Source organism: Microcebus murinus, chromosome 1 (genome assembly GCF_040939455.1).
Source record: "Microcebus murinus isolate Inina chromosome 1, M.murinus_Inina_mat1.0, whole genome shotgun sequence".
NCBI classification, from domain to species: Eukaryota; Metazoa; Chordata; class Mammalia; order Primates; family Cheirogaleidae; genus Microcebus; species Microcebus murinus.
This window is the reverse complement of record NC_134104.1, coordinates 159,908,378-159,934,648: the sequence shown is the minus strand read 5'-3', so window position 1 is coordinate 159,934,648 and position 26,271 is coordinate 159,908,378. Positions and strand designations below refer to the sequence as shown.

Genomic DNA, 26,271 nt, shown 5'->3' with positions numbered 1-26,271 from the left:
ATTAATGACTGTTTCCACCCTAGGCTGCCAAGGGATCTCTCTTGTCAACATCATGGGCGATGCTCTAAAAGGTCAGAGTGAGGATCACTGGAAGAAAAAGAAAAAGTTCAAGTTCCAAAGAAAAGTTGATGATTAAAAATTAAATTTCCTTCTTGAGTATACAGAATGTCCCTTGAAAAGGTGATTTGCATTTAGAGATTTTGTGTCTATATTCAATATGCTGCATTTCAAGCAGGATTTTTGCTTTCATCTTTTGAGTTCCTTTTGAGTTCCTTTTGAGTTCCTATGGGTTTTTAATACCCATAGGAATATATAAACTCTTTCCAAGCTAAACAAATGGAGGGCACGCTGGAGAGCTAATAAACACACATCTATAGGGTTTTGGCAACTTGCTAAGCCACTTCAGGTGCAGTACTAGGCAGACTGAGGGGGGAACACAGACTGCTCTTTGAGGCAGGGAAGTCAGGAGTCATAGCACAAACAACCACCATGATAGAGACAATGCACCGCAGAAATGCTGCTTGCAAACACCAATAGTGTGGACACAGCTCTGCACTCCTCCACTCCACATGCAAATAAACATTCTAAAAATATTCCCTGGCTCTGCGGGTCTCCTACCCTCCGGCATGGAAGAGGAAAGCCTCACTGTGCTCTAAGCCCAGCCAAATTTACATGTGCTCCCACCCTCTTTCCCACACATTAAGAAATGTACAAATGGGAAATTGTTTGTGCGACTAATTCATGTCAGGTAGAGACCTGCCTAGTCATTATAGACATGTGCCCCTCTCATTTTGCATCATGGACCGGGGAGGGAAAACAGTAATTTACAACATTTCCTGTACTAAAACCTCTCCAAACACTGCTTATCAAAGAGCAAGTAAAGATAGCAACACTGAAACAACCAGGTCCATTCTATCTGGGTCCTCAAAGTTGTAATCATCATTGAGTTGGAAACAGGGCACCTTTTTCCTTTGAGCATCTGAGCAAGAGGATCATTGAAGCCCTGTCCCCAGTAAAGTGCTTCATTCAAGTGCTTCTGAGATTCAGAAGGCTTGGTAGAAAAACTGGCCAGAGATTTTAATCCCAATTATTATTAATATAATACCTTCAGACCACATGTTCACCTTATGGCACGATGTCAGCAATTCAAAATAAACTTTCCAAGATAAGCATTTATTTCCTCCTCTCCTTTTAAAAAATGTAAAGCCAAGATGCTTTCAGCAACCACAAACATACAACACTAATTAATTCATTGCAAGGGCTGGCATTGAATTATTCAAAACTGTCCCCATATCCATAATATAAAAAGAAGGCAGATATTTACTAAGGATTGAGTGGAGCAGCCTCTATATCATATGACAATCACTGAAAAGCTTTTGAATATGACAGTTGTGCTTTAAATCTTTAGTAATGGCAAGAAATTCCTTTTAGGACCCAGAAGTCACTCGTACTGTGTCTCTGAGATGCAGAACAGGAAGCACAAAAATATAGGGAGGAAGAGGAGGAGGAGGAGGAGGCTGGTTTTCCTCCCCTGCTACTTGGTCAGGACAGTGTAAAATTCAGAGACGGAACTATTTTGACTTGGGTAATCCACAGCTTTGCACATTACCACCCAACATGCCAAGGTAGAAGGGAGTAAAGACAACAAGGGAAAACTTGGAGGAAAATACAATGCACAGCCCTCAGTATCCAAAGGGAAGAATTTGACCATTGGTGTTACTCTCACTGTAGAAGGGAAAGTTGATTTGTTGAGAAATCAAACTAAGCCCATTTGAAAAGGCCACAAGTTCATGGGAAATTGAATCACATTTATTTACATGTTTTAAGCAAAGATTGAGTATTGTAGTTTAAGAATCTATAGAGCAGGAGATATAAAAATATTTCAACAAATTAATGTATGCTTGCAAATTAAGTGGTTAAAATGGTTACATTTTAACACATACAAATTATATTATTCATGACACTAATGTACAACCACTAGCAAAGTCTGTATCTAATTTTTATAATGATGTATCTGATCACTGCTGAATATGTGTAGCCCCAGATTCAGAATTCCAAATTTTTTATGAACCAAGAGCTCAAGCAGACTCAGGAATCGGCAAAAGTCCAAGAGCTACTTTATCTAGGACAGTCTCATTGGAGCAAAAACCTCACCATGTACTTTTCCTCATTGACACTATTAGTTTTACCTTCCAGGCTGAGAAATCTGGAAGAAGGGAGTTCTGTGGTTTTCCTGTATCCCTGTCAACACAGATGGATTCATGGATTGTTCTTGATGAAAATATTTGCCATTTATGAAGCATTTACTATATGCTAGGGCCTGTGCTAAGTGTGATATACACACACACACACACACACACACACACACACACACACATATATATATATATACACACACATGCCTCATAGGATCTTTGTGTGGGCTAAATATATGTAGCCCACACAAAGATCCTATGAGGCACATATTAATTATTATTATGCCCTGTGGAGATGAGCAAACTGAGGCCCAGACCATTCACATAACACACTAAGATCTTTGCACTATTAAGTGTGGTGTCCCAGACTGCAGTTCAGTCCCAGCGGCTATCCTTTCAACCTTTACTCAAGGAAAATGCCATGCCCTCACTGTGCATGGATCCATTTCACAGATCACTTCTAGAAGGCTTGCTTGGTAGGAACACCTGCAGGGCACTCACCGAAAACAGTCTGAAGACTTGTGGCAAATCGCCCACCCAGCTGGAGACCTCAACAGGAAATTGGAGTCATTTGTAGGAAAACGGAATCCCTGAACTATGGTTCTCTGAACTGCAGCCCACGAAACATGTCAGCACAGCTTCGAGACCAATTACTTTCTTTCAGTTTAGTGGATAAATGAAAGGTGCGTGGGGAGAAGTGATGAGAGAAGAAAAGTGTAGCCACAGTTTGGGGGCTCCCAGGGAGATGAGCGAAGCTTGTGTACAGATCTCAGAGTGAAACTGATTGGCAACATAATTTTTATGAAAAGTGATGAGTGATACTACCAAAAAGAAAAAAAGAAGCAAGCACACACCAAAAAACAACAACAGCAGCAAAAAATACCCTAGTTTACCTTAGGAATGAATTACCTTGCCATCACTGAAATGTGACAAGACTTTTAAAGCTCTCGTCTTGAAAACGTTACATGTGTTTAAAATTTTATTTTTAATTAAATGTTTTTTCTTAACTGGCTATAAGTATTTAACTTTGCAATTGGTTCTCATTCCAAGGAAATCTTTGTGGATCCCTTTCTTGGCTAATGGTAGTGTGGTATGTGGGGGGGATAGTATCAAGAAGGAAAGAAACATACTGGAAAATAGTAAGACATTACATTCTTTTTAGATATCCAATTTTGCTAAACTTGTTGACAGTCAAAAATGCCCAGAAAATATGGGCTGAGTTGGTTTTGATTGCTGTTTGAATAACAGATTAATTTAATAATCAGTAGGATATTGAATGACGAAAATTATTGGTTAGAGTGGCCAAACCACCAACCCTAATGACATTCTTATGTAAATTCTTATTTTCTTTTAGGCTCCTGTGTTCTTAATAAACCCTATATTTTTGAAAATCCTTTTTTAAACATTTTTATACTGTCCCTCTGTGTCATAATATATCTGTTTATGCTATAGATAGATAAATGTCCACTTTTGGAGTTGCCAATTTTTAGGTTTCTATTTAGAGCAACTGAGTCACCTCTTGATGTGTTTTCCATGTAAAACCATTTAATGATTCTGGAAATAAGATACAGAAATAGAGTTGGGAACAGCCGACTTTAGCCTTCAAACTCTCTGAAGACCAAAAAGACTTCTACTATATGGCTAGAGCCACCTGACATGGCTTCCTGAGTTCCACCAAAATGGTGAGACACCAAGAGACATCGGATCTCTTCCAAGAGATGGGCAGATTGTTAATGGCAGTCCAAGAGCAAACTGCAGCGAAAGCGTGTTCCCGTGGGAAGTTCTCTGGGATTGCTGCTCTATGGTTTGCCGTAGCTTGTGGAGGAAAGTAATCGCTGCCTTGAGGCTGGTTTGTAACGGACACAGTTTTGTATGTTCTATTGCGGAAGGCGAGATGTTTTTCTATGAAAAAGATCTTAGTGCGTAATTTCTGAAATACTATAATTTTCACCAAACTCAGTTTCCAGCTCATTCCTCGCCAAATGCTGTAGAATTGTGTTATTTTTGAATGTTGTTGCGCCTGACCTGAAGTTACCTACGAATTTGGTCAAAAATTAGTAACCGTCTTATAGAACTAGATGTGAAAAATCTCATTCCTTACAAGCAAAAGTGGACAAATTTCTATGTGAATTAGATATAAAGTACATATGCAAATTTGGCTTTCTCGTTGCCACCGATCATATTGGCCATTGTGCTGAAACATCTGTGAGCCGCCAAGAAGGGAAAGAAGACAAAAACCAAATAACATTATTTTCCTCCTTAACATTTCACATTCCAAGAATGCAAAGATCATATAAAATGCAAAATAATATCTTCATAAATACTTTATTAAATACTCAGATGTATCTTCTAATAAATTCTATTTCGTAAAATGGAGCAAGGAAGGAGAGAGAGAAAGGGACAGGTGAAAAACAGTAAGAGGGCTCAATTCTTTAAAAGTGCCCAAGAAACCATCCATGAGTCTGCTTTTTTCTGTTACGTGAGCATTATATTAATGTCACATTTTTATAACACAGCTTCACAAAGATTTTTGAATTAGAAATAAAACTAGTCTTAAATTGATTTCTCATCTAAGTAATTACTAAATCGATCTGTCCATTTCTAATCCCTAAAAAGAAGAGGAGGAGGAGGAACAAATGAGTGTTTTGGTCTGTCAGGACCAGAGTGTGTGTGCATGCTGGGGTGGGGGAGAAGGAAGGGGCAGAGGCTGGCAAAGGGGCTGTCTGAATCAGGGCTTCTGTTTCAAGAGGCCACCACTGTCACTGCTCTTGCTGTCACTTCTCTCATCATCTGGAATCTGATCTTTTTTCCTCCTCTCCCTAAAACCTTTCCTATTCCGTGCTGCTGTCAGGGCATTTGAAGTCTTCAAAGGACAGTTCTCTTTGAGAGGAGCAAAAGGGCAACATGCCTTGGCCCTTGATCATTTCTCGTATCCTCTCCCATCTCTCCTCACCTGCAATTCTATGTTCCAATTTCTCTGAACAATGTGTTGAAAAACACACTTTCTCTCGGCTCCACTATGCTCTTCCCTCTGCCTGGACATGCTTACCTGGACCTGCCTCATCCTGGTGGGTGTGCACTAGGCGCTGTTTCTTCCAGGGACCCTTTCTTGACCACTCAAGGCCCCCTTATGTGCTCCCCTGAGGCATTTACTCTTGAATCACGGCACTAACCATGGAGTGCTGAAATTGCCTGGTTACTTGTCTGCAAAACCCATGAGGGCCGGAATCCTGTGTGTCGTTCATGGGTGTCTCCTCAAAGCGTGGCCCAGTGTCTGGGATATAACACATGATGATCAAGAAATGTTTACATGAGTCCTGAGCTATCTTTAATTTTTTTCCTAAGGCCCTATTTTGTTTTCTGAGCTATTTCTTTAGGTCATAAATATATCAGCCCTCATATTTTATTAACTGAATCGCCATCTCACAAATTAGTGATTTGAAACAGGCAAGATCTACAAGGTTAGAAATCAAGAGATGTTAGAAAGAAATCTTATGGTAAGTGTGGGTTGCACTTAAAAGGGGACAGGGGTGAGGGGGCTTCCCAGGGGCTTGAGATGTTATTTCATTTCTTAACCTGAGTGCTGGTTAGATAGGAGTGTCTCCTTTGTGAGAATTAACCAAGCTGCAAACTTAACAGTTTAGACACCTTTCTGTATGTGTTAGACTGCAATCAAAGGTTTACTACAAAAAAGAAAAAGGAAAACAAAAGAAAAGAAAAAGCACAAGTCCCCATTTTTCTCCCTCCCTGGAGCCCTGAGTCTGTATTGTTTTGCCCTGCAGTGTATGACTGAGCTACTGGGCGGTGGTCTTGAAATAAAGCTTTGAAAGGAAAATCTTCCCAAGCCTGCAGTATCTTTTTATTGCTGCCAGCAAACTGTGCAAGGCCTCACTCAACTTCCCCATCTCCTGTGAGTCTTCCGCCCAGCATGGAATCATCTGAAACAGACTAGTCATGACTGGTGTAAATACCTTCAGCTTCAACTTTCTATCTTACCCACCTTTGCATTTCTCAACGTGCCAGCGCAGTTTCTAGATCACAGCAGGAACGCAGTGACCATCTACCTATTCCTATTGAATGAAAGATGTCTTTACTTTGAAATCCTCAGGTCACTTAATTTAGTCAAAATGCATTCATATTTTTGGTTTCTAATAAGGAAAAATAATGGTAATCCCCTCTCTTGGTTCTGTTTTTTTACTTAGAATAGAAATAAGCACCCTAACTTACTATACTAAATATAATTGCCTGTTATTCACTGAGAGATATTGACCACCTCATGGAGTTTGTAGTTATGATGATTGGGGGTACAGTGTCCATTTGGTTAAAAAGGTTCTCGATTGTTATAAGATCAGTGGTATCTACTTCACAAAACCATAGAACCATGAATTATCAACCCTTAAATTATATATGATCTGTTATCATCTGAGATACAGGTATGTTATACCTTTTTTTATGGGGAATTCTACAGTAGTGCAATAACATTAGACTATAAAAAGGAATATTCACATTTTAACTGAGTGATTTAAGGGGATTATAAACTATATATATATTACATATATATATATATACATGTATATATACATACACACACATGTATAGTTATAGTTTCAGTTAACTATAACTATAGTTATAGTTTCAGTCTATTCAGGCTGGGTAATTTATAAATAACAGAAATGTACTGCTCACAGTTCAGGAGGCTAGGAATTCCAAATTCAAGGCATCAGCAGATTCAGTATCTGGCAGGAGCTTATTTTCTGCTTAAAGATGGGGCCTTCTAGCTGCGTCCTTACATTGTGAAAGGGACAAACAGCCCCCTCAAGCCTCTTTTATAAGGGCACAAATCCCATTCATGAGGGCAGAGACTCACATTGGGGATTAGGTTTCAACATTTGAATTCTGGAGGGAAACCAACATTCAGGCCATAGCATTGCGCATGTATTAAATGTCGCCATTTACTGGACTTACTCTGTTCTAGGTATTATTCTAAATTCACAACACAGATTTTCTCATTTAGTTCTTACAACAAGCCCATGCCACGCTTGCTATTATTATGTGCCAAATTACACAGGAAGGAGCTTTAGAGAGTTAAGGTTCTTGCCCAAGATCACAGTATAGTAATAGAGTCAGGACTCACATTCCAAACACTCTGCTTCCAAGGCTCCTGCACTAACCCACTATACTTGAATACTTTCTTCTGGTGGCTCTAGAACGTCCCCAGGCAGAAGAGTAAACTGTGACATGATAGATTGGTCAAATGCGGAAGCAATCCTGCTGTACACACTCAGACACACTAGATGAATAGCAAAACAACACAAACATGTTTAAATATAAAAGAGCTTACAAGAAAAAACATTAAAAGCCAACTTTAATATTTCCTGCTAAGTATAAAAAACTGATAATCTAGCACTCTCTGAAGCTCTGAATAGGAAACACAGCATTGCCTATGAGAAATCAAACTTCAAGCCTAAACTACATGCTGCTTAGGAAAAATATTTACTGAAATTATATGGTGCAGAAATTCCTAAATATGAAGACTTACATAATTATTCCCAGGCAGCCAATACTAATAGGCTATGTGATAGAAGCCCAAATGGAAATCCATTATGAAGAGAAACTCAAACTCTATTCTGTTCCAAGAGTAATGATTTTTAAGAGTAAAGATCAGGTCATAGTTAAAAATGAAAAAATACATGAGCAAATAATCTATCAGGAAAGAAAGCAGACAAATGAAAAAAGAGGATTGGTATCCCCAAAATTTAAACTACTAAAACAATCTTAAAAGGATATTATAATTTGGTACAGAGAACCTAAGGACAAGACTCCACATAAAAGGAAAACATACTTTTAAAAGAAGCAACTAAAACTTCTAGAAATAAAAAGAAAGTCATCCATATTAAAAACAAATGTATTTTTAAAGCAGCAGACCTGATATAATCAAAAAGTGAGCAAACTGTAATATGAGTTTAAAGAAATTATCCAGAAAAAAGATACAAACAAATAGAAATACATTTATATGTGGGATCAGTTCAGTGAAATTGAAAAGCATTCGAGAGAGTGAACACCGCAAACGCCTTCAGAGAAGGGGAAAATGCCAGGCTACTTATGAAGGAGCAAAGCTAAGTCAGAAGATAATGGAAGAGTATCTTCAAAACATTTCAGTTTAGATGCTATGGAGTTAGCACTGCAGAGCACATATTAAGTTAAATAAGGCATTTAGACAAAGAATGACAGAATTTATCACACCCAGATAATTCTTGAAAAAACTTATAAAGTACCATTTAAAAAAAAGTATTTTTTTAAAGCCATGGTGAGTAAACTGGTGAAAAAGCAGCTAATCATGTAGGTGGTAACAACAATAAATTATTTAGTGGGCTAAAAAACACAGTAGAACTAAAATGTTAAAAAGTGTTATATGAAAGAGATGGGATGTAGTCCAAGTAAAGGGTTCTAAAGAGTTTTTATTCTGGAGGAGGAAGGGGATCTTCACCAATTGAAACAAGTTAAAAAGACTAAGTACTAAAAGAATAGAAGGTATATTTTACATGCTATTAGAATAAGGGGAAAAGGATTAGGGAAAACTCAACCAATCCAATAGAAGGCAAAGAAGCAAAGAAAAAACATGGGAGATACAAAGCATATAACATAATGGTAGAAATAATCCACACTTGTCAGTAAGCACAATAAATTTTAAAAGATTAAATCTACCAGATAATAGACATAATAAAATGTCAAATCCAGCTATATTCTATTTATAAAACCAAATCCTAGTACAAAATGAAAACAATAAGGGTTGAAAATAGAGGGAAGGGGAAAATATACCTAGGAAATATTGCCAAAGAAGAGCTAATGTACCTATGCTGTTAGCAAACCAAATAGACATTAGGGCACAAAGCACTTTCATGTATAAAGAGGGTTATTACACAGTGATAAAAGGAGGGATTTATTAGGAAGCTGTAATAGTCTTGAACAGGAATGTCTGTGGTAACATAACTTCAAAATATAGAAAGCAAAATGAATTGAATGGTATAAAGGAGTTGAAAAATCTATAATCCTGGTGAGAGATTAATTGACATCTAAAATAGAATGAATAAAAAAGGGAAGGTTTTCCAGTAGTGATAGCAGTTATGAGGAAAACAAAAGAAAAGAAAAAAATATATATAAGAAGAAAAAAAAGGGAAGGTTTGAAACACAATTAACACAATTGGTCCAATGGATATATATAGATCCCTATAGTCAGCTATGAGAGAATGTAACCCACTTTCAAAAACACCTAGACAAATACTAGAATACAAACCAAGTTTTCACACATACTTAAAAAGATGTGTTATACAGATCACAGGACCATTTAATCAGACATAAATAATAAAAAGTTATCCTCATCACCCATATATTAAGAAATTCTAAAACACTAAGAACTTACAGATAAAAATGATAAAAATTAGAAAATTGTTAGAACTAAATAATAAAGAAAGCCTTATATATTAAATTTATAGAGATATACTGGAATGCAGAGAGAAGTTTATACACATGCAAATGTCTGTATCTATGAATATATAGTAAAGCTGAAAAGCTAAGCATCAAACACAAAATGTTAGAAAATAAAACCAGGGTAAACCCCCAAAACACAGAAGAAAGACAAAACAAAAGCCAAACATATCTCTGGCAGTGTGGAGAGGGAGAGATGGAGGAAAGGAGGCAGGAAGAGAGAGAGAGAAAAGGGAAGGGGGGGAGAGAGAGAGAAAGAGAGAGAGAGAGAGAGAGAAAAAATCAACTAAAAACAGTTTAAAGGGGCAAAATCACAAATATGGTAGCATTTTTAATTAAAAGAGAACACTATTAACAAATGCATGTAATAAACTTAAAAAGTGAGATGATGTAGGCAATTTTCTAAGGAATATAATTCCTAAAATCACTTCAAAAAGAAATAGAAAATGCAGAAATATCTAGCAACAAAAGAAATTAATTTAGTAGTTATAAATTTACACACACATAAAAATCCCATTAGTCATTGATAACTTTTGTGGGTTGTACCAAAGCTACAAGAAACAGACACTGTTATTCCATCTTATATGAAATGGTATAAATATTAGAGAAAGAGAGAAATTCTCTAAGTAATTTTGTGACAATAAAATTACCTTAATAAAAAAGGCAAATTACAGTTCAAGAAAGCAAAAATATAGCCACTTTCCTTTTTGAACATAGATGGGAAAATTCATAGTATAATATGAGCAAAATGAATTTAGCAATATCTTTAATATGTTTTTACATATTTTATTTTTTTGTAATCATGACAGTGAAGGTCCACTTGGGAAAGCAAGTATGTTTTCACATTGTACAACCTATCTACTATCAAAGATAGAGCATATAGTTTCATAATTACAATTTAAAAAAATTATATCAGTATATCTCATCATATTAAAAAATTAAATTATTTTAGTAAAAGATGTAGAAAAAATTTTTAATAAAGTTCAACATCCATTAATGTTTTAAACTATAAAAATAGCAACAAAAACTCCTGCAGAAGTTTTCTTTAACCTAATAAATGGTTAAATACCAAAAACTTACAGCAATTCTGGAAATGAATAATAGTGATGGTTGTACAACATTGTGAATATACTTAATTCCCTTAAATGCTTTAAAATGGTAAATTTTATATTCTTTATATTTTATTACAATTAAAAAAAACCTTTAGTCAGCATTATACTGAACATGTAATTATTAGAAGTACTTTCTTTAAATTAGAAATGGGATATGGTTGCCTAATCTCATTGCTTTTATTCAACAATGTATCGGAAGTCCAGTGCAATAAAAGACAAAACAATACTTAAGTATGGAGATAAAAAAGGAAAATGTTCATAAGTGATATTAGTGTCTATGCAAAAATTCCAAGCATCTATATACAAACTATTAGATCTCAAAGAGCATTTAACAATTTGTTGATTATAATATTCAATATACATATGCTAGTAATTATAAATTAGAAAAGTAGTTTCACATATATACTATTTATGATTAAAAAACTATAGGCTGTCTAGATATAAATACAATAAAATAAAGTTATAAAACTGTATTAAAAGGCATAGCAAAAGACATGTAAATAAAGAGATATACTTAGTTTATTAATGGGAGTGTAATATTATAAAAGATGGCCATTATCTTCAAATTAATCTATAACTTACAGAAATTTAAATCAAAACTCTATCAGAATTCATAGAAATTAACAGGCTGATTCCAAAATTAATACGACAGAGTAAAGAGCCAAGAATAACCAAGACAACTTAGAAGAAGAATAAAGAAAGGATACTTGTTCTCTTAAATGCCAGGCCATATCATAAAGCTATAATAACTAAAGAGACATGGTATTGACATAGATATTAACAAACCATAACATCTGGAAACATCTGCATATAGATGGGAACTTAGCCCATGACATGGGTGCCATAATAAACTGTTGGGAAAATAAAGACTATTCAATAAAAAGTGTGAGTTAACTGGCCAATTATATGGAAAAGGACTAAATTTGAACCCCACCTCATGCCACATATACAAATTCCAGAGGGATTAAAGTTTTTAATGTAAAGGTAACACATTAAAGTATTAAGAATAAACATATAAGAGAATATTATCCTGACCTCAGGGCAGAGGAGAATTTTTTACCCAAAGCGCAGAATGAACAGATCATAACAATATACATTGCACTAGACTAAAACAAAAATGGAAAAAACAAAACTACTCATTGTGCACTTGTAGTCCCAGCTACTCAGGAGGCTGAGCAGGAGGACTGTGTGAACCCAGAAGTTCATGACCAGCCTGGGCAATATAACAAGACCCTATCTCTGAGGCAAAAAAAATAAAAAAGACATCTATAAAAAGTGAAGAGGCAGACATGAAATAGGAAGACCATATATAATACAATACATACAAGTGTAGAGAAATAGTATCCGAAACAGAATGGACACCCAACAAGGAACTTCCAATTGGAATAAAGAGGGCAGAAACCCCAAATGATCAATAAAAATATTAAAAGAGGCTCAACCTCATCAGTAACCAGGGGAAATACATATTAAACCACTGAGACACCATTCCCAATACATCAGAGTTGGGTGAATCATGAGGGCTTGGTGCCTTCAATAAAGATAACTAAGAATATTCCTGGAACAGCCAGCTGAAATTGCCAACTGTCAACTGGGAAAACGCCAATTAGGACTTTGCCCAACATCAACAAACTGGACTCAAAATCTCCTGTATTCCAGGATCCATATCATACGTTGTGAATGCTTCCCAACCTCTAAATGATCTAACAGAACCGAGTGGCATTTCTCCCAAGCTGACAGAAATGCTTCCCTAGCAGGAGGGCAGCCATGTTTCTGCCCGCTGGTGTAACCGTGTGCGTGTCATCACGGCGCCACACTGGCCCACGCGGGAGAGGTCTGCCCTGGGCAGAGAGGTGGCGGGTGGGGATTGAGTGGGGACAGCTTACTTGGAGCAGTCTTCGCAAGCAATGTTGCCTGTGGTCTCCTTGATGGTGCGCTCAGAGACAAATGCTGGATATTCAGTGTCACAAGGCTCCAGGGTCTGTTTCAATTTCTGGGCTGTAGAAATACAGAGGGAAAAAAGATAAAGAACCCACGGCACCGGCTCAATATTGTGACTGGCAGCGCACAACAACTCAGAACGCAGTTCTGCTTCTGCTCTGTGATTTTTCTAGGCTCAGCATAATGCATTATTTTCTAATTAGTCAAGTGATTTCATCTGCCAAGCAACTCTATAAGCTATAATTCCTCCAGCAGTTGTGCTGGCTTGATCAGCTATCATTTATGCATCACAAGAATTCTACTTTCTGGGACAACATCAATCACTGGGTCCTCTGACCTCAGACTTACTCAAACTTAGCAACAACACATATGTATATCTGAATAAGTGTATAAAATATAAGTTGTACCATATTATTTAGGGTTAGACAAAGGTCATGATACAATTGCATGGTTTTATTATAGAAAGAAAATTGAAATATGAAATAGTAAAATACGTAATGTCTTTGAAGCACAGCCATGCACCAAATCCTACTATTATGAAGTTCCTTGTTCAACAATATACCATGTCAGTTTTAAAGCATGAAATAACCCTGGTATGTGGATGAGCACATAGTAGGTGCTTGGTAAAGGCTTGCTGTTGATTAAATTATGTAAACAAGTTATGCTCAGTGGACAAGATCCAAAACCTCTCTAAGTCTCAATTTTCTCATTTGTAAATTGGGGATAATAAAGCTCTATCGGAGGTTGATGTGAGACGTAAAGGAAACAATATATGTCAAGTACCTAGTACAGTACCTGGAACATAATGAGTGGTAAGTTAATGTCAGACGATGATAATAATAATAGCAACAGCAACAACAACAACGACAAAAACACTAACATTCTAATGTAACCATTGTGACATTAAAATAGTGACAAATGATGATAGGTACTATAGCATAGTAGTTAAGGGTAAAGACTATGAAATAAGAGAAGTTTGGAGTATGAATCCCTGCTCTGTTGCCTCTAGCTAATCCTCAGTATTCTCATCTGTAAAATGGGTATGCTAGTGGTACAGGTACTCTTCATGGGAGGTCTACTCAGTAACACTTCCCCAATAGAATGCTCATGGTTTCCAATAAGACACCCTTTGTAAAAAGCTTTTCATTGGTGTTTTAATATAGAAATAATATATATAATTTATATTTATAATTCCAAATCTCAATAGAATTTTAACAAAATGATGTGTGGACAAAGTTTCAAATTATGTTCCAAATACAACAGATTGGATGTCAGAACCATGGGTAGATATTTTACAGACTGTCCGTCTGGGATGCTGCTAGCACTAGGTGAGCCATTAGTGCTACTGCATGCAAAACAACTGTTTAGTAACAATCAAATAATTGTCCAGTGGTCAGGAAACCATTCCAAACATTTATATCCTAACATGATTATTTCTTATATATGGGCTTTTCACTGAACTTTAATTATTTTGAAGAAATTGGTTGGGAGTTTGAGGTTGGAGCATAATGCATTGCAATTTTTCTTATTTAAAACAAAAGAAAGTAGACTCTTAATCAGCTTTCTGAGTCAGAACATGCGATTTTCAGGAACTGGATATGCAGTATCACAGTTAAGGAGAGATGCCCGTGGTAACCTAACGGGATTGTTCTGAGGATAAATAAACGGAAGCTTGTATAGCTCATAACAGTGTGAAGCACACGCACACTCTGATCCATGTGCACGCACACACGCACACACGCACACAGCCTTGATGACATGCTAGGTCTTGGGGAGTGTCACTGCCTACATGCCAGAGCTGGCCGGCAGTGCAGTAGCTAGGAGCACCAATTCCAGGGGTGAGCCTGCTACAGCTGTGTGACATCGGTGAGTTTTAGCCTTTCTACACCTTAGTGTCCTCAACTGCAAAAGAGAAATAACAGTACCAAGCCCATATGGTCGCTAAAGAGTCAAATGAATTACATGGAAAGTAACTGGCACGTTGGGGGTGTTATGTAAGTGTATGTTCTTAATACCACCACGGCGTCTACGCATTCACGTTGTTTTCTTATGTCGCTGAGTCCTCCGACTGCCAGCCTTTTAAGCCATTGCTTTTCGGCACAAAAGGCGCGGGGATGGCTGCCCCCCTGCCCGCTGGCCCCACTGCCTATGTGCTGCTGGCGGCTGCGATCCTGCCAGCGCCGGGCCAGGTCGCAGACACTGGCCCCGTACCCAGGCGTTAAATGCCTGCTGAATACATGAATGATTTTCCTGAATGGCATTTTTCAAGCAAATAAAATGGACAAGAAAATGTAAGAAGCTCAGTCCCTTATGACAAACCGCTTGCTGTTCAGGTGGAAGGTAAGGTGATTTTCTATGTTCCAGGCCTGACAGTAACAACACAGATAGGCACATGGTGAGAATGCCATTTTCTTCCCAATTCTTTTCCCTCTGTTTTGTAAGGAGGACATCTTTGTTTGATACTAGGAGGTTTTTACCATGTTTATTTCCTTTTTCTTTCTTTCTTTCATTTGCTCTTCTCTCCTTTTAATCTGGGTAGACCAAACATAAAGCTCATAGTATGTGGCTACAATTTGGTAACACTTTTCATGTTCATGGTTCTTATTTTTACAGTTGATTTCTCTGTATGGCAAGTGACTTTGATTTTCAATTTAAGAAGCTTCATTTTCATATTTAAATTATTAGCATTCCAAAAAGTGAGTCCATGAAAATGAAATAAAAATTAGGTATACCGGAACACAGATTATAAATGGATACGGCACAAACGTGTGAACGACACATAAAGCCCTAACAATGACAACAGTTAAATATATTCAGAAACTGCTGTGTGCCAGGCACCGTTCTGCTTTGTGTGTGATAGTTTTGTTTAACAGGAAAACACGGAACTGTTAAAAATAAACTGTGAAGTATGGACAATTGTTATCTCTGTTTTGCAGAAGGTGAATGAGGAGAAAGGACTGGGGTAAATTGCCCAAATTCATCCATTCAGCATGTGGCAGAGCCAAAATTTGACCTTGAGCTGTCCAGTGTGTACATGTTAACTGCTCTGTGAAGTTTGGCCAATGAAAAAAAATAAGAAAGGTCTTTGGGTCAGGCTACGGCAGGCAGCACACGGGATTTAAATAAGCCTGGCAACCACACCATCTCTAATTCCCATTGTCTGGGCCCGGTTACAATGGAATGAGTCCAGTACTCTCAATGGCCAGACTCATTGGCTCTGATCCTTTCTGGAGAAGAAATTCTTTTCCTTTGACAACTGTAGGGCACCCCATGCTGATGTGGTGATAAATTGCTGAGTCTGTAGCATGACTATAGATCGGCTGGAAGTTGCCTGATGTGCTTTTGGGAAGCACATGAATTATCATGCTAAACCATGGCCACATTTAATCTAAATAACATAGCTTCATATGAAGACTTCTCTTTGTCTAGAACGCTATAGAAAACACCATGTCTATGCCACTCACTACTGCTTATCTAGGGAATTTCAAACCGATAACCAAGGCTGCCAGCAATCCATTGGTGACTGAATTTCAGCTCTTGGGCATTCACGTCTCACCATCGTACAAAGGTGTAGGTTCACAGGGTTGTGGAGCGCAGCTAGGCTGCTTCCTTCCTTTTCCAGAAGGGAAGACTGAGGCTCAGAGAGAAGACACAGCCTGCCTTGAGTCTCACAGAGAGCGTCTCGTCACAGTCCTCCTTCGCTTACACAGCAGGCCGCTGCCACCCCGCGCTCGCAGCCGGCACTCTGCGTGCGGGGCACGGCGCCGGGGCCTCTGCACGGACAGTCTCCATCACCACGCGGTGAGCAAGGCCCTGCTGGTCCCATCGCGCAGGCGAAGAAACTAAAGCTCAGAGACACGAAGACGCTGCGCAGTCACCTGCAGCGAGTGGGGGAGCCAGACGCGAGCCCGGCACTCGCGCTCTGGGGCCCTCACTCCGGCCAGCACAGAGCACACTGCCTGCCTCCCACGCAGCGCCACTGGAGATGTCACTGTGACCTCTCACGCACAGCAAAGCACCCAATGGAGCATCTGCACAATAGAGTTTCTTCAATTTCCCCTTAGCAACAAATGTCCCTGATGAGAATAACTGACTTGGGTTCACAGTAATTATGTGCAGACAATTGGGAATGAATAGATTGGCCATTTGAAAAGCCGTCTTCTTTTCTGTCTCTATGAATGCACCCCCATTCACAGCCGGGTGCCAGCAAGCTCCATTCTCCTGTGCAACTTCACCAAAATGATACCTTTGTGACAATCAAGCAGGAGTGGGCTTCCACAGTCCCCTTCATTAAGGAAATGAAGCAGATAAACAGTGTAATTATGGATTCCACTTTTAGCTAAAACAAAGACGTATGTCTCAGCTCAGGGTCTTTATCTAGCGAGGGAACGGTAAATTTAGAATGAAGAAACCTTGCAAGCCAGTATCGTTTGGTGCCTGAAATTTCCTCTCCTTACGCTGGGTCTAGGATTTGCATTTATATTTATAAGATATCCCAATGACAGCAATCCTGTGGCTGAATTGATTCACCTCCATCTGACTTAGTTTCTTCATCCCTAGAATGGAAAAAGTCGCACTCTCTTTGCCTGGGAGAGGGCGGAAGCGCTGGTGAGTGCTCCCCGGCTCCCCGTGCTCCCCTGGCTCGACACGCGTGCCCGCGGAGGAGCCCGCTCCACCACCCTCTAGCTGAGCGCAGGCCCTGCCTCAGGTCTGCGCCCGCGGTCTGTTGGCTGTCCGACTCACAGAGTTCTGGTGACAAATTCTAGCAGCACCACCTCTCAGGCATGTTGAAGGGACCTGAAGAGGACGCGCGTGTCAGCGCCCGCACCGGCGCCGTGTGCCAGCCACGTCCTTATTTGACAGAGACCGTCTGCGGTCTGTGGGGGCGAGGCCTCGCAGCCGGCAGTGGAGTGACAGCACTTGTTGAAACTAGCCATGAAGGGTCTTTTAAAAAATCTCCCTCAAACAGGAAACAGTGAACTAAGGTAGTAGCACATTATTTGTCTTAGCTACAGGTTGGACCACTGTTGGTCCAGCTGTGGGGTGGCGGGTGGGTGGAATTTCAAAATGGGAACCTTCACGAGTGTGCCTGAACTTTATGACTGCTGCGGCCATTCCCTCCTCCCTATCCACTGTCCTCTAGCCTACCCCCTCGGTCTAGGCCAGGCTTTCTCCACAGTGGCACCACTGACATTTGGAGTGGGATGCTTCCTTGTTGTGGGGGCTTTTGTGTGTGTTGCAGGGTATTTAGCACATCCCTGGCCTCCACCCACCAGATTCTAGTTACAAGCCCCTCCCTGAGTTATGACAACCAAAAATGTCTCCAGACAGTGCAATGCTCCCCCTCCCTCCCCCAGTGGAAAGCCATGTCCTAGACAAAGATCACAATGACTGGTGCTCAACAAAAACTCCCAGCTAATTATTGTCACATCTGAAGAAACAAAACAAGACTACAGTACCTATGGGGTATGGGGAAGTGTAGTAGGTAAAGGTGAGAGTGAGGGGCGTGGGAGAGGAGGTTGGCATGAAGAAGAGGGAGCATCTTCATCAGGTGTGAAGGATGCCAAAAAATAAACCACTGCTGATGACCGCCCACTGCCCTCAGCACTGCACACACCCCTAAGAAATAGCCAGGTGTCTCAGCCAAAACCACCACCACCCAAAACAGGGGCGCTCCACCACGGGCTAGCCCAGGGAGTGCTCGCACATGGGCTTCGCCTGCATTGCTTAATTCATGTCTCACAACCGCATCATGTCTGCCGCTTCCTCTGTTGACAGATGAGGAAACCAAAACCCAAAGAGACCAAGTGACTCACAGCTGGCAAGAAGCAGAAAAAGGTTGCCTGACTTCAAAACCAGGGCACTTAATCACTAAGCTAAACTAGGCTAAATGGCGCACAGCCTGATTCAAAGGGAATGGGGATGAACAAGCCCCATTTAGTAGGTTCCTTCTCATCTTTCTTTGCCAAATCATGTGCAATTTTAACAAAAGCTAGTTCACACCATAGGTGAAATTTCCTAACTCACATTTTGGTCTCTGTTTATTTTTTATTTTTTTTTTTTATAGTTTTTTTTTAATTATATTTTTATTTTGGCATATTATGGGGGTACAGATTTTAAGGTTTCAATAAATGCCCATTTCCCCCCCTCCCCCCAAAAGTCTGAGTCTCCATCATGACCATCCCCCAGATGGTGCACATCTCACTCACTATGTATGTATATACCCGCCCCCCTCCCCCCTCCCACCTGCCCAATACCCTATTACTGTAGCACCTATGTGTCCACTTAGGTGCTACTCAGTTAATACCAGTTTGCTGGAGAATATATATGGTGCTTGTTTTTCCATTCTTGGGATACTTCACTTAGTAGTATGGGTTCCAGCTCTAACCAGGAAAATATAAGGTGTGCTATATCACCATTGTTTCTTAGAGCTGAATAGTACTCCATAGTGTACATATACCACATTTTATTAATCCATTCTTTGATTGATGGGCACTTGGGCTGTTTCCACAGCCTTGCAATTATGAATTGTGCTGCTATAAACATTCGAGTGCAGGTGTCTTTTTTGTAGAGTGTCACTGGATCATTTGGGTAGATGCCCAGCAATGGGATTGCTGGATCAAATGGTAGATTCACTTGTATCGCTTTAAGGTATCTCCATATTGCTTTCCACAGAGGTTGAACTAGTTTGCAGTCCCACCAGCAGTGTAGGAGTGTTCCTCTCTCTCCGCAACCACGCCAGCATTTATTGTTTGGAGATTTTTTGATAAAGGCCATTCTCACTGGGGTTAAGTGATATCTCATTGTGGTTTTGATTTGCATTTCCCTGATGATTAGAGATGTTGAGCATTTCTTCATATGTTTGTTGGCCATTCTTCTGTCTTCTTTAGAAAAATTTCTGTTCAAGTCCTTTGCCCACTTTTTAATGGGGTTATTTGATTTTTTCTTCCTAATTTTCGTGAGTTCTAAGTATATTCTAGTTATCAGTCCCTTATCGGATGCATAGGATGCAAAAATTTTCTCCCATTCTGTAGGTTGTCTGTTTACTTTCATGACTATTTCTTTGGCTGTGCAGAAGCTTTGTAGTTTGATCATGTCCCATTTATTTATTTTTGTTGCTGCTGTGATTGCCTTTGGGGACTTCTTCATAAACTCTTTGCCCAGGCCGATGTCTAGGAGAGTGTTTCCAACTTTTTCCTCTAGAGTTCTAATAGTTTCATACCTTAGGTTTAAGTCTGTTATCCAGCGTGAGTTGGTTTTTGTGAGAGGTGAAAGGTGTGGGTCCTGTTTTAGCCTTCTACAGGTGGCTATCCAGTTTTCCCAGCACCATTTATTGAAGAGGGATTCTTTTCCCCAGCGTATGTTTTTGTCTGCTTTGTCAAAGATGAGATGGCTATATGAGGATGGTTTTATATCAGGATTCTCACATCTGTTCCACTGGTCAATATTCCTGTTTTTGTGCCAATACCATATTGTTTTAATTACTACAGCTTTGTAGTATAGTTTGATATCTGGCATATTGACTCCCCATTTCCAATACTGATTGCCAACCCTATTTAACTCTATACCCCTTCTCCCCGATTTGTTGACTTTTTGGTGTACATTAGAGTTTTATATCTTGGGTTTTGTTTTGTTTTGCTATATCACTTAATTTCACAAACATTTTTGTTTCATTAGAAAGTTTTCAGAAACAGAGTAATATTCCTTTCTGTGAATGGGTTGTAATTTATTTTCAAATGGACTTTACTGTTAGACATTTGAAGAGTTAGCAGTATTTACAATCATAAATTTCCTAGTGATGATCATCCTGTCCTAGAAACCTTTGTTCCCACCTCAGTTTATTTCCTTAGGCTAAATTTCTAGAAATGGGAGTTGGGGCCCTTACTGCCATTCGGAACTGGTGCTGGCGCGGCAGGGAGGGGAAGGCCGTCCAAGTCCTGGGGTCCCCAGGACGTGCACATGAGTGGAGGAGAGCAGAGCACGGGGCCCTGCCCCACTGGCCTGTCAGCTTCCCAGGGCAGAGCCATGCCCGGACACACGCGCAGCAGACTCTGTCCTCAGAGGCCACTGACGACGTCAGCATGAGGAGGACTAGAAATTAGACAGTTCCTGGATTCAGGCAAAATGGGCCTATTTGTAAGTTACACAGAAATGGCTGTGGTGACTATAATGGTCATGTCTGGCACAAGAAATATTTGCTGTGGTGTTTCATAGGCAGAGATTAAGCCCCACTGTGTGCTGAGCACTGGGTGCTGAGAGATAGTAGGGTCAGGACATGGCTCCTCCCATCACGGCGCCCCAGGTCGGCGTGGAGGGCACGCACACACTGAGGCAGTGGTGGGGAGAGCTGGGGCGGTGGTGAGCGGGCTGGGCAGGAGCGAGAAGGGAGTGCCGCTACATGTGCCTGGGAGAACTGAGGGAGCCCTCACAGATTTGAGTCTTTAGGGGAAGGAAAGGGAAAGCCAGATTAACATACAGCCAGCACTGGGGGTATGCTGATACACGACCAGTTGATCTCTTTCTAAGAGGCACATATTAAAATAGTAAGAAGTATAGCAATGTGCTAGTTGCTAGCATCAAGACAATGAGCATGAGTGAAGGAAGGGAAGAAAGGACATAGTGTATCTGAGAAACGGCAAGTGACAGGCAGGCCTGGGGCAGACCGCTCGGAGACAGCTCTCATTAAGGAGCACTGGCTTTATAGGCAATCATCATGGTCCCATTCAACATTGCTGTCACCATTATAATTATAGCTATCATTTTTTGAGGACTTATTAATTACGTTTCAGTCACTGTGATCAGCATATAACATGATTTAGCTTACCATTAAACACACACACACACATACACACACACAACTTCCTAAGAAATAAGTTTTATTTCCCCCATTGTGCTTAGTATGGGGAAACAGCCTTGGAGAGAGATCAGCTAACTTGCCAAAGGCCAATCTCTGAGCCAGGACTCAAACCTATATTGTCTAACTCTACAACTCATGCCTCTAAAAGTCTCTACTAATTACTGCTAAATCATTAAAGGCATTTGAGCAGGGAGGGTAATATCATCAGATTTATGTTTTATGAGAGTAGCTGTGAAAACAGAAGTCAGGTAGTTATCCATTCATTCCATTCATTCAGCCTTAGACCCAGGCAGTGTGTCTGTCTCCCTCAGATTTCTAGCATAGCGCATGAGCTTCCTGAGGAATTTGCCTTTGCAATGTATGACCTCAAAGCCTCAGTCAAGGAAACAGCTCAAAATGTGTGTTCAACATGGGTTGAATGAAGCCTGTGGGATTTTTTGTCAGACTGGACGGTTCGGCACTTAGCACAAAGGGTGGCTTTTTGCTGACAAAGCTGAAAAATCATCACTTTGTCCTGGGGAGTTCTATGCAAGCCAGCACATCCCTGATGAAAAGTCGCCAGTGAGCCCAGGGTTTATCGCTCCGAGCTAGATAACAGAAACCAGCCGCTGCTTACCTTTAGCTGTCATATCAGAGTGCCACCAACTGCAGAGGTTAAATTCCACCAGAAACCTAAACAGATCGTGGAAAAGCTCGGTGTTACTCGGTCATCCATGTTCTGAACAGAACAATGACATTCTGTGTTATTTAGCATTGCTCACCTCATTTGAAAGAATAACATCACAATTCGGAGATATCAACATGGTTTGTGGAGTTACCACCGAATTTTCACCAGGCTCTCTCTTACTTGTGAAAGGCTATTTTATCCCCCGTGCCAGCCAGACCCTGAGAGCAGCTGTCCCTAGACTCAGAGACTCCTAGCTGTGAAACACCCTGCTGGATGGGCTGAAATAGATTTCGAGTTATTGTTCACTCATCATTTGCTATTAACACCATCTAGTTTGATTCCTCAGTAAATAGCCAATTTCTAAAGGCCTCCTCCTGCCTTGGTTCAGGAATACAAATAGAATATTCTCCTCTACCTAGACTATGGTCTGCAGGAATAAAGGATGCTTTCAAAATTTATACTGCAACTCAAACTTGTTTACATCTTTCCCTCTCTGCCTCTCCTCACCCTTGTGTATGTGTGTGAAGACAAGAAGACACGGGACAAACTTCTCTTTATGAAATTATGCTACAATGCAACTTCATAAAAATCAACATTCTTCAATTGCTAGTAAAGAATGTAAAAATAATATATAAATCATTCTCCAAATGGATGGACAGAGATCAAAATTCAGTCTTTTACTTTTCAGGCTCATGGCTATTATTCCTAACAGCTCTTTCCCTCAATCAAAATCCCACTACTGGGCCGGGCATGGTGGCTAATCCCTGTAATCCTAGCACTCTGGGAGGCTGAGGTGGGAGAATCGCTCAAGGTCAGGAGTTTCAGACTATCCTTATCAAGAGTGAGACCCCACCTCCACTAAAAATAGAAAGAAATTAGCTGGACAACTAAAAATATATGGAAAAACGTAGCCAGGCATGGTGGTGCATGCCTGTAGTCCCAGCTACTTGGGAGGCTGAGGCAGAAGGATCACCTGAGCCCAGGAGTTTGAGGTTCCTGTGAGCTAGGCTGACACCATGGCACTCTAGCCTGGACAATAGAGCGAGACTTTATCTAAAAAAAAAACCCACAAAAAACAACAACAACAAAAAATACCACTATTATGTGTTAATGTGTTTTCTCTGTCTCTTATATGTATGGAGAACTTACTTCCAACTTGAATTTTGTTAAATTAATATAGGTTACATTAAGGCAATGAAGAGGACAATGTCTAATTCATCAAATGAGGAGAAATCTGCCTTAATCCCACAGAACTGGAGCCTTAACATGAGAAAATAAGAATGAGAGAGTTTGGTGCACTTTAAACAATCTGGTTTACATGCTCATCCCTGAAATTCTTCCTTTTTCTGTGACACAGTCTTTCTATAATGTGTCCAATATCTGGTCTGGAAGTCAAGTCTTTCATCTTTGTGCCATTTCAAGTCTTACCTAAGTCACAGATGCATCTAACACCCTCCAAACATGACCATAATATGACAAGATAAGCAATGAAATCACACCTAAGAAAAGCTCCTGGCCCTGTCTGACGACCCCACAAACTCTCGCCCCTGCAAACGCTGAGACACCCGAAGTAGCACAGCGGGCAGCCACAGCAGTTTGTTCTTCTGACCACAGCCCACCCAGGCTGCAAGAAAACATCCAGACATCCATGCTGCATTTAACAGTGACCACAATAAATAAATGTGGATTGTGTATTGCAAGCTGTTAGTCTGCTAAACAATGACATAAGGGCGTAAGGAGTGATCATGGATAACTTAATAAAAGATAACTTTTTGGTCTCAATGTTCATTATTTCAAGATGTTCACTGAATCTAATCATTACTGAAAGAATGAAGTGCAGTCTCCTAACTCACTTTATAATACAAAAAGAAAACTAATCCTTTTCCCCCAAAATGCAGAAAAGTGTACTTACAAGACAAGTTCCGTCACTATCCATTTTACTGCAGAGAGGAAGGCATTATAAGGCTGAAAGGAAGAATTCAATTCATTAAAAACAATGTATCACACACAAAATTTGTAGTTTAACTTAAGGCTTTACATAAAGACAATGTTATTCTTCTAGGGAGATTGATATCATGTTAAAAAACAGTGAAGGAAGAAAATGGTTGGATACTGTATCCCAAAACTAACATTTTAAAACTTTGAACTCCACTGTAGTGAGATGTGATTTACAAGTAAAATAAACATGATCTAATACAAGGGTTATCACTGGGAGGAAAAAGGAAGTTCAGCAAACGATGCTTAAACATTTACCCCAGGGGCTAATATTTCGCAGCCTAATGCTGAGGGGCTGGAGTCATATAACTAATTTCAAATGGTAATTCACAGGGCTGCCTTGTGGAAAGAGATTCCCTGTTCTCCATCACTGTATGTCATTCATTGAAATAAGCAAAAATTACATACCCTTGATTCTAATGCCTTCCATGAATTATGTAGGATTTAAGCTGCCTTTTCTCACACTTACATATTTGGACTTGAAAAAATGATAACCATATAAACATGTGATTTTATCCTTGCAGAAAATCCCCTTCACTCTATAAAAGAAGGCATTGACAGCCTAATCTTTATTTCAGAATATTTTAATTAAAAAAAGCAGTTGGATTGTTTACTCTGTGATATTTCCTATGTGGATAATTCAATTTCCTGAATTCTGGAAAATACCAAGTCTCCCCCTCAGTTGGGTCTTTGTACCTAGGTATGCCAGATATGTGAGCGGACTTGAGCGGCAGGCAATGACATTGGCAAAGCCCGGGCTCCGGGCTCCAGATGTCAGGTCCAGGAGAACCTTAGAACCTTTCCTGGTTGCCTTTAGGTATCAGAGAATTGAAATGCATGCCAAATCCTGGTTTCTGAAGCCATGGCTGCTTAATCCTACCCTCCTAGTATTTAATTATAAGAACTCGAACTAGAAATGGAGGAATTATGCAGTTTTAAATAAAATAAGAACAAATTTATATAACCCTAGCCATTCTCAAAACTTTCCTACTCCAGGCCAGAAAGCAAATGAACAGAACAACAACAAAAATACTGAGGTTATTCATAGCCCAACCAGATTTCAAACTTTTGTGTATCTCTTGCGGATTTGACTGAGTACTTCGACGTCATTCCCTGTATCAGAGGGCTCTGGGCTCTCAAGAGTAGGGTCAGATAAGGATGTGAACTTTTAATTATTTCCTAAAACCAAATGCAATCTTGTAGTCCTGTGGTTTTGCCATTACATTTCATGGCTTGAAAAATAATCATCTTTCTTTTAAAAAGACTGGGGTAGTCAGACCCTGGGACAATTCTGTGTCTTTGTACCCGCTGGGATAGGTGCTGTGTCAGAAGGAGGAATGAGTAGAAGGATTAAGGACGCTTTGGCGGTTGGGGTGGAGAGGCCATCGGGCAGCTCACCCCGGTGCCAGGGGGAGGCACTCAAGCACCCCATGCCAGACACTGGTCCATACATGAGTAAACAAAGGGATTATGTAAATTCAGGATTAAAAATTGTAAATGCACATTATCATTGAAAGGGATAAAGCCATTGAGCTTTTATGCTTAATGATGAAAACGTATCTTGGGAACATTTTAAGTCTGGAAATATTCATGCTAAAGTTAGGGAAGATAGGTTTAGAAAGACATGGTGAGTCTCATTAAAAAGCTATATTTTAAAAACTGCTCAACTCTTATAGCTGCCTCTCAAAACCTTCCAGCTCTGAGTCGCTTCTTGCTCCCTCAGTGTAGGGGACCATGTCAAATATTTGGTTTTAAGATAATGCCCTTGTAAGATCTTACAAGGGCAAATGAGAAGGCATATATATTTTAAGGGCAAATGGGGCAGATGAGAAGGTGTATATATTTTAAAACCAAAATAGTTTTTAAATGTTGTGTTTCAAATCAAATTTTAGGTTAATTTTTGGTATTTACAAAATGTTAACATTTTAAGGGTCATATTTATACACATATATCAGATTATATAGAGGTATACTATACACACACACCTACGTATATCTGGCCTTTTTTTCTGTGCTTTTAGGT

The 26,271-nt window shown here is 39.7% G+C and overlaps 1 protein-coding gene across 3 annotated transcripts in view; it reads right to left on the bottom strand.

Moving 5' to 3' along the window:
* CACNA2D3 (calcium voltage-gated channel auxiliary subunit alpha2delta 3) overlaps positions 1 to 26,271 on the bottom strand; it is an 859,261-nt gene that overhangs the window by 37,664 nt on the left and 795,326 nt on the right. For all 3 annotated transcript variants that reach the window (XM_020280385.2, XM_076008650.1, XM_076008655.1), the window contains 3 exons: positions 24,167 to 24,219; positions 22,204 to 22,259; positions 12,676 to 12,787 (listed from right to left, as the gene is read on the bottom strand). In XM_020280385.2, the coding sequence (XP_020135974.1) occupies positions 12,676 to 12,787; positions 22,204 to 22,259; positions 24,167 to 24,219 (221 nt within the window). The remainder of the gene's footprint in view (positions 1 to 12,675; positions 12,788 to 22,203; positions 22,260 to 24,166; positions 24,220 to 26,271) is intronic.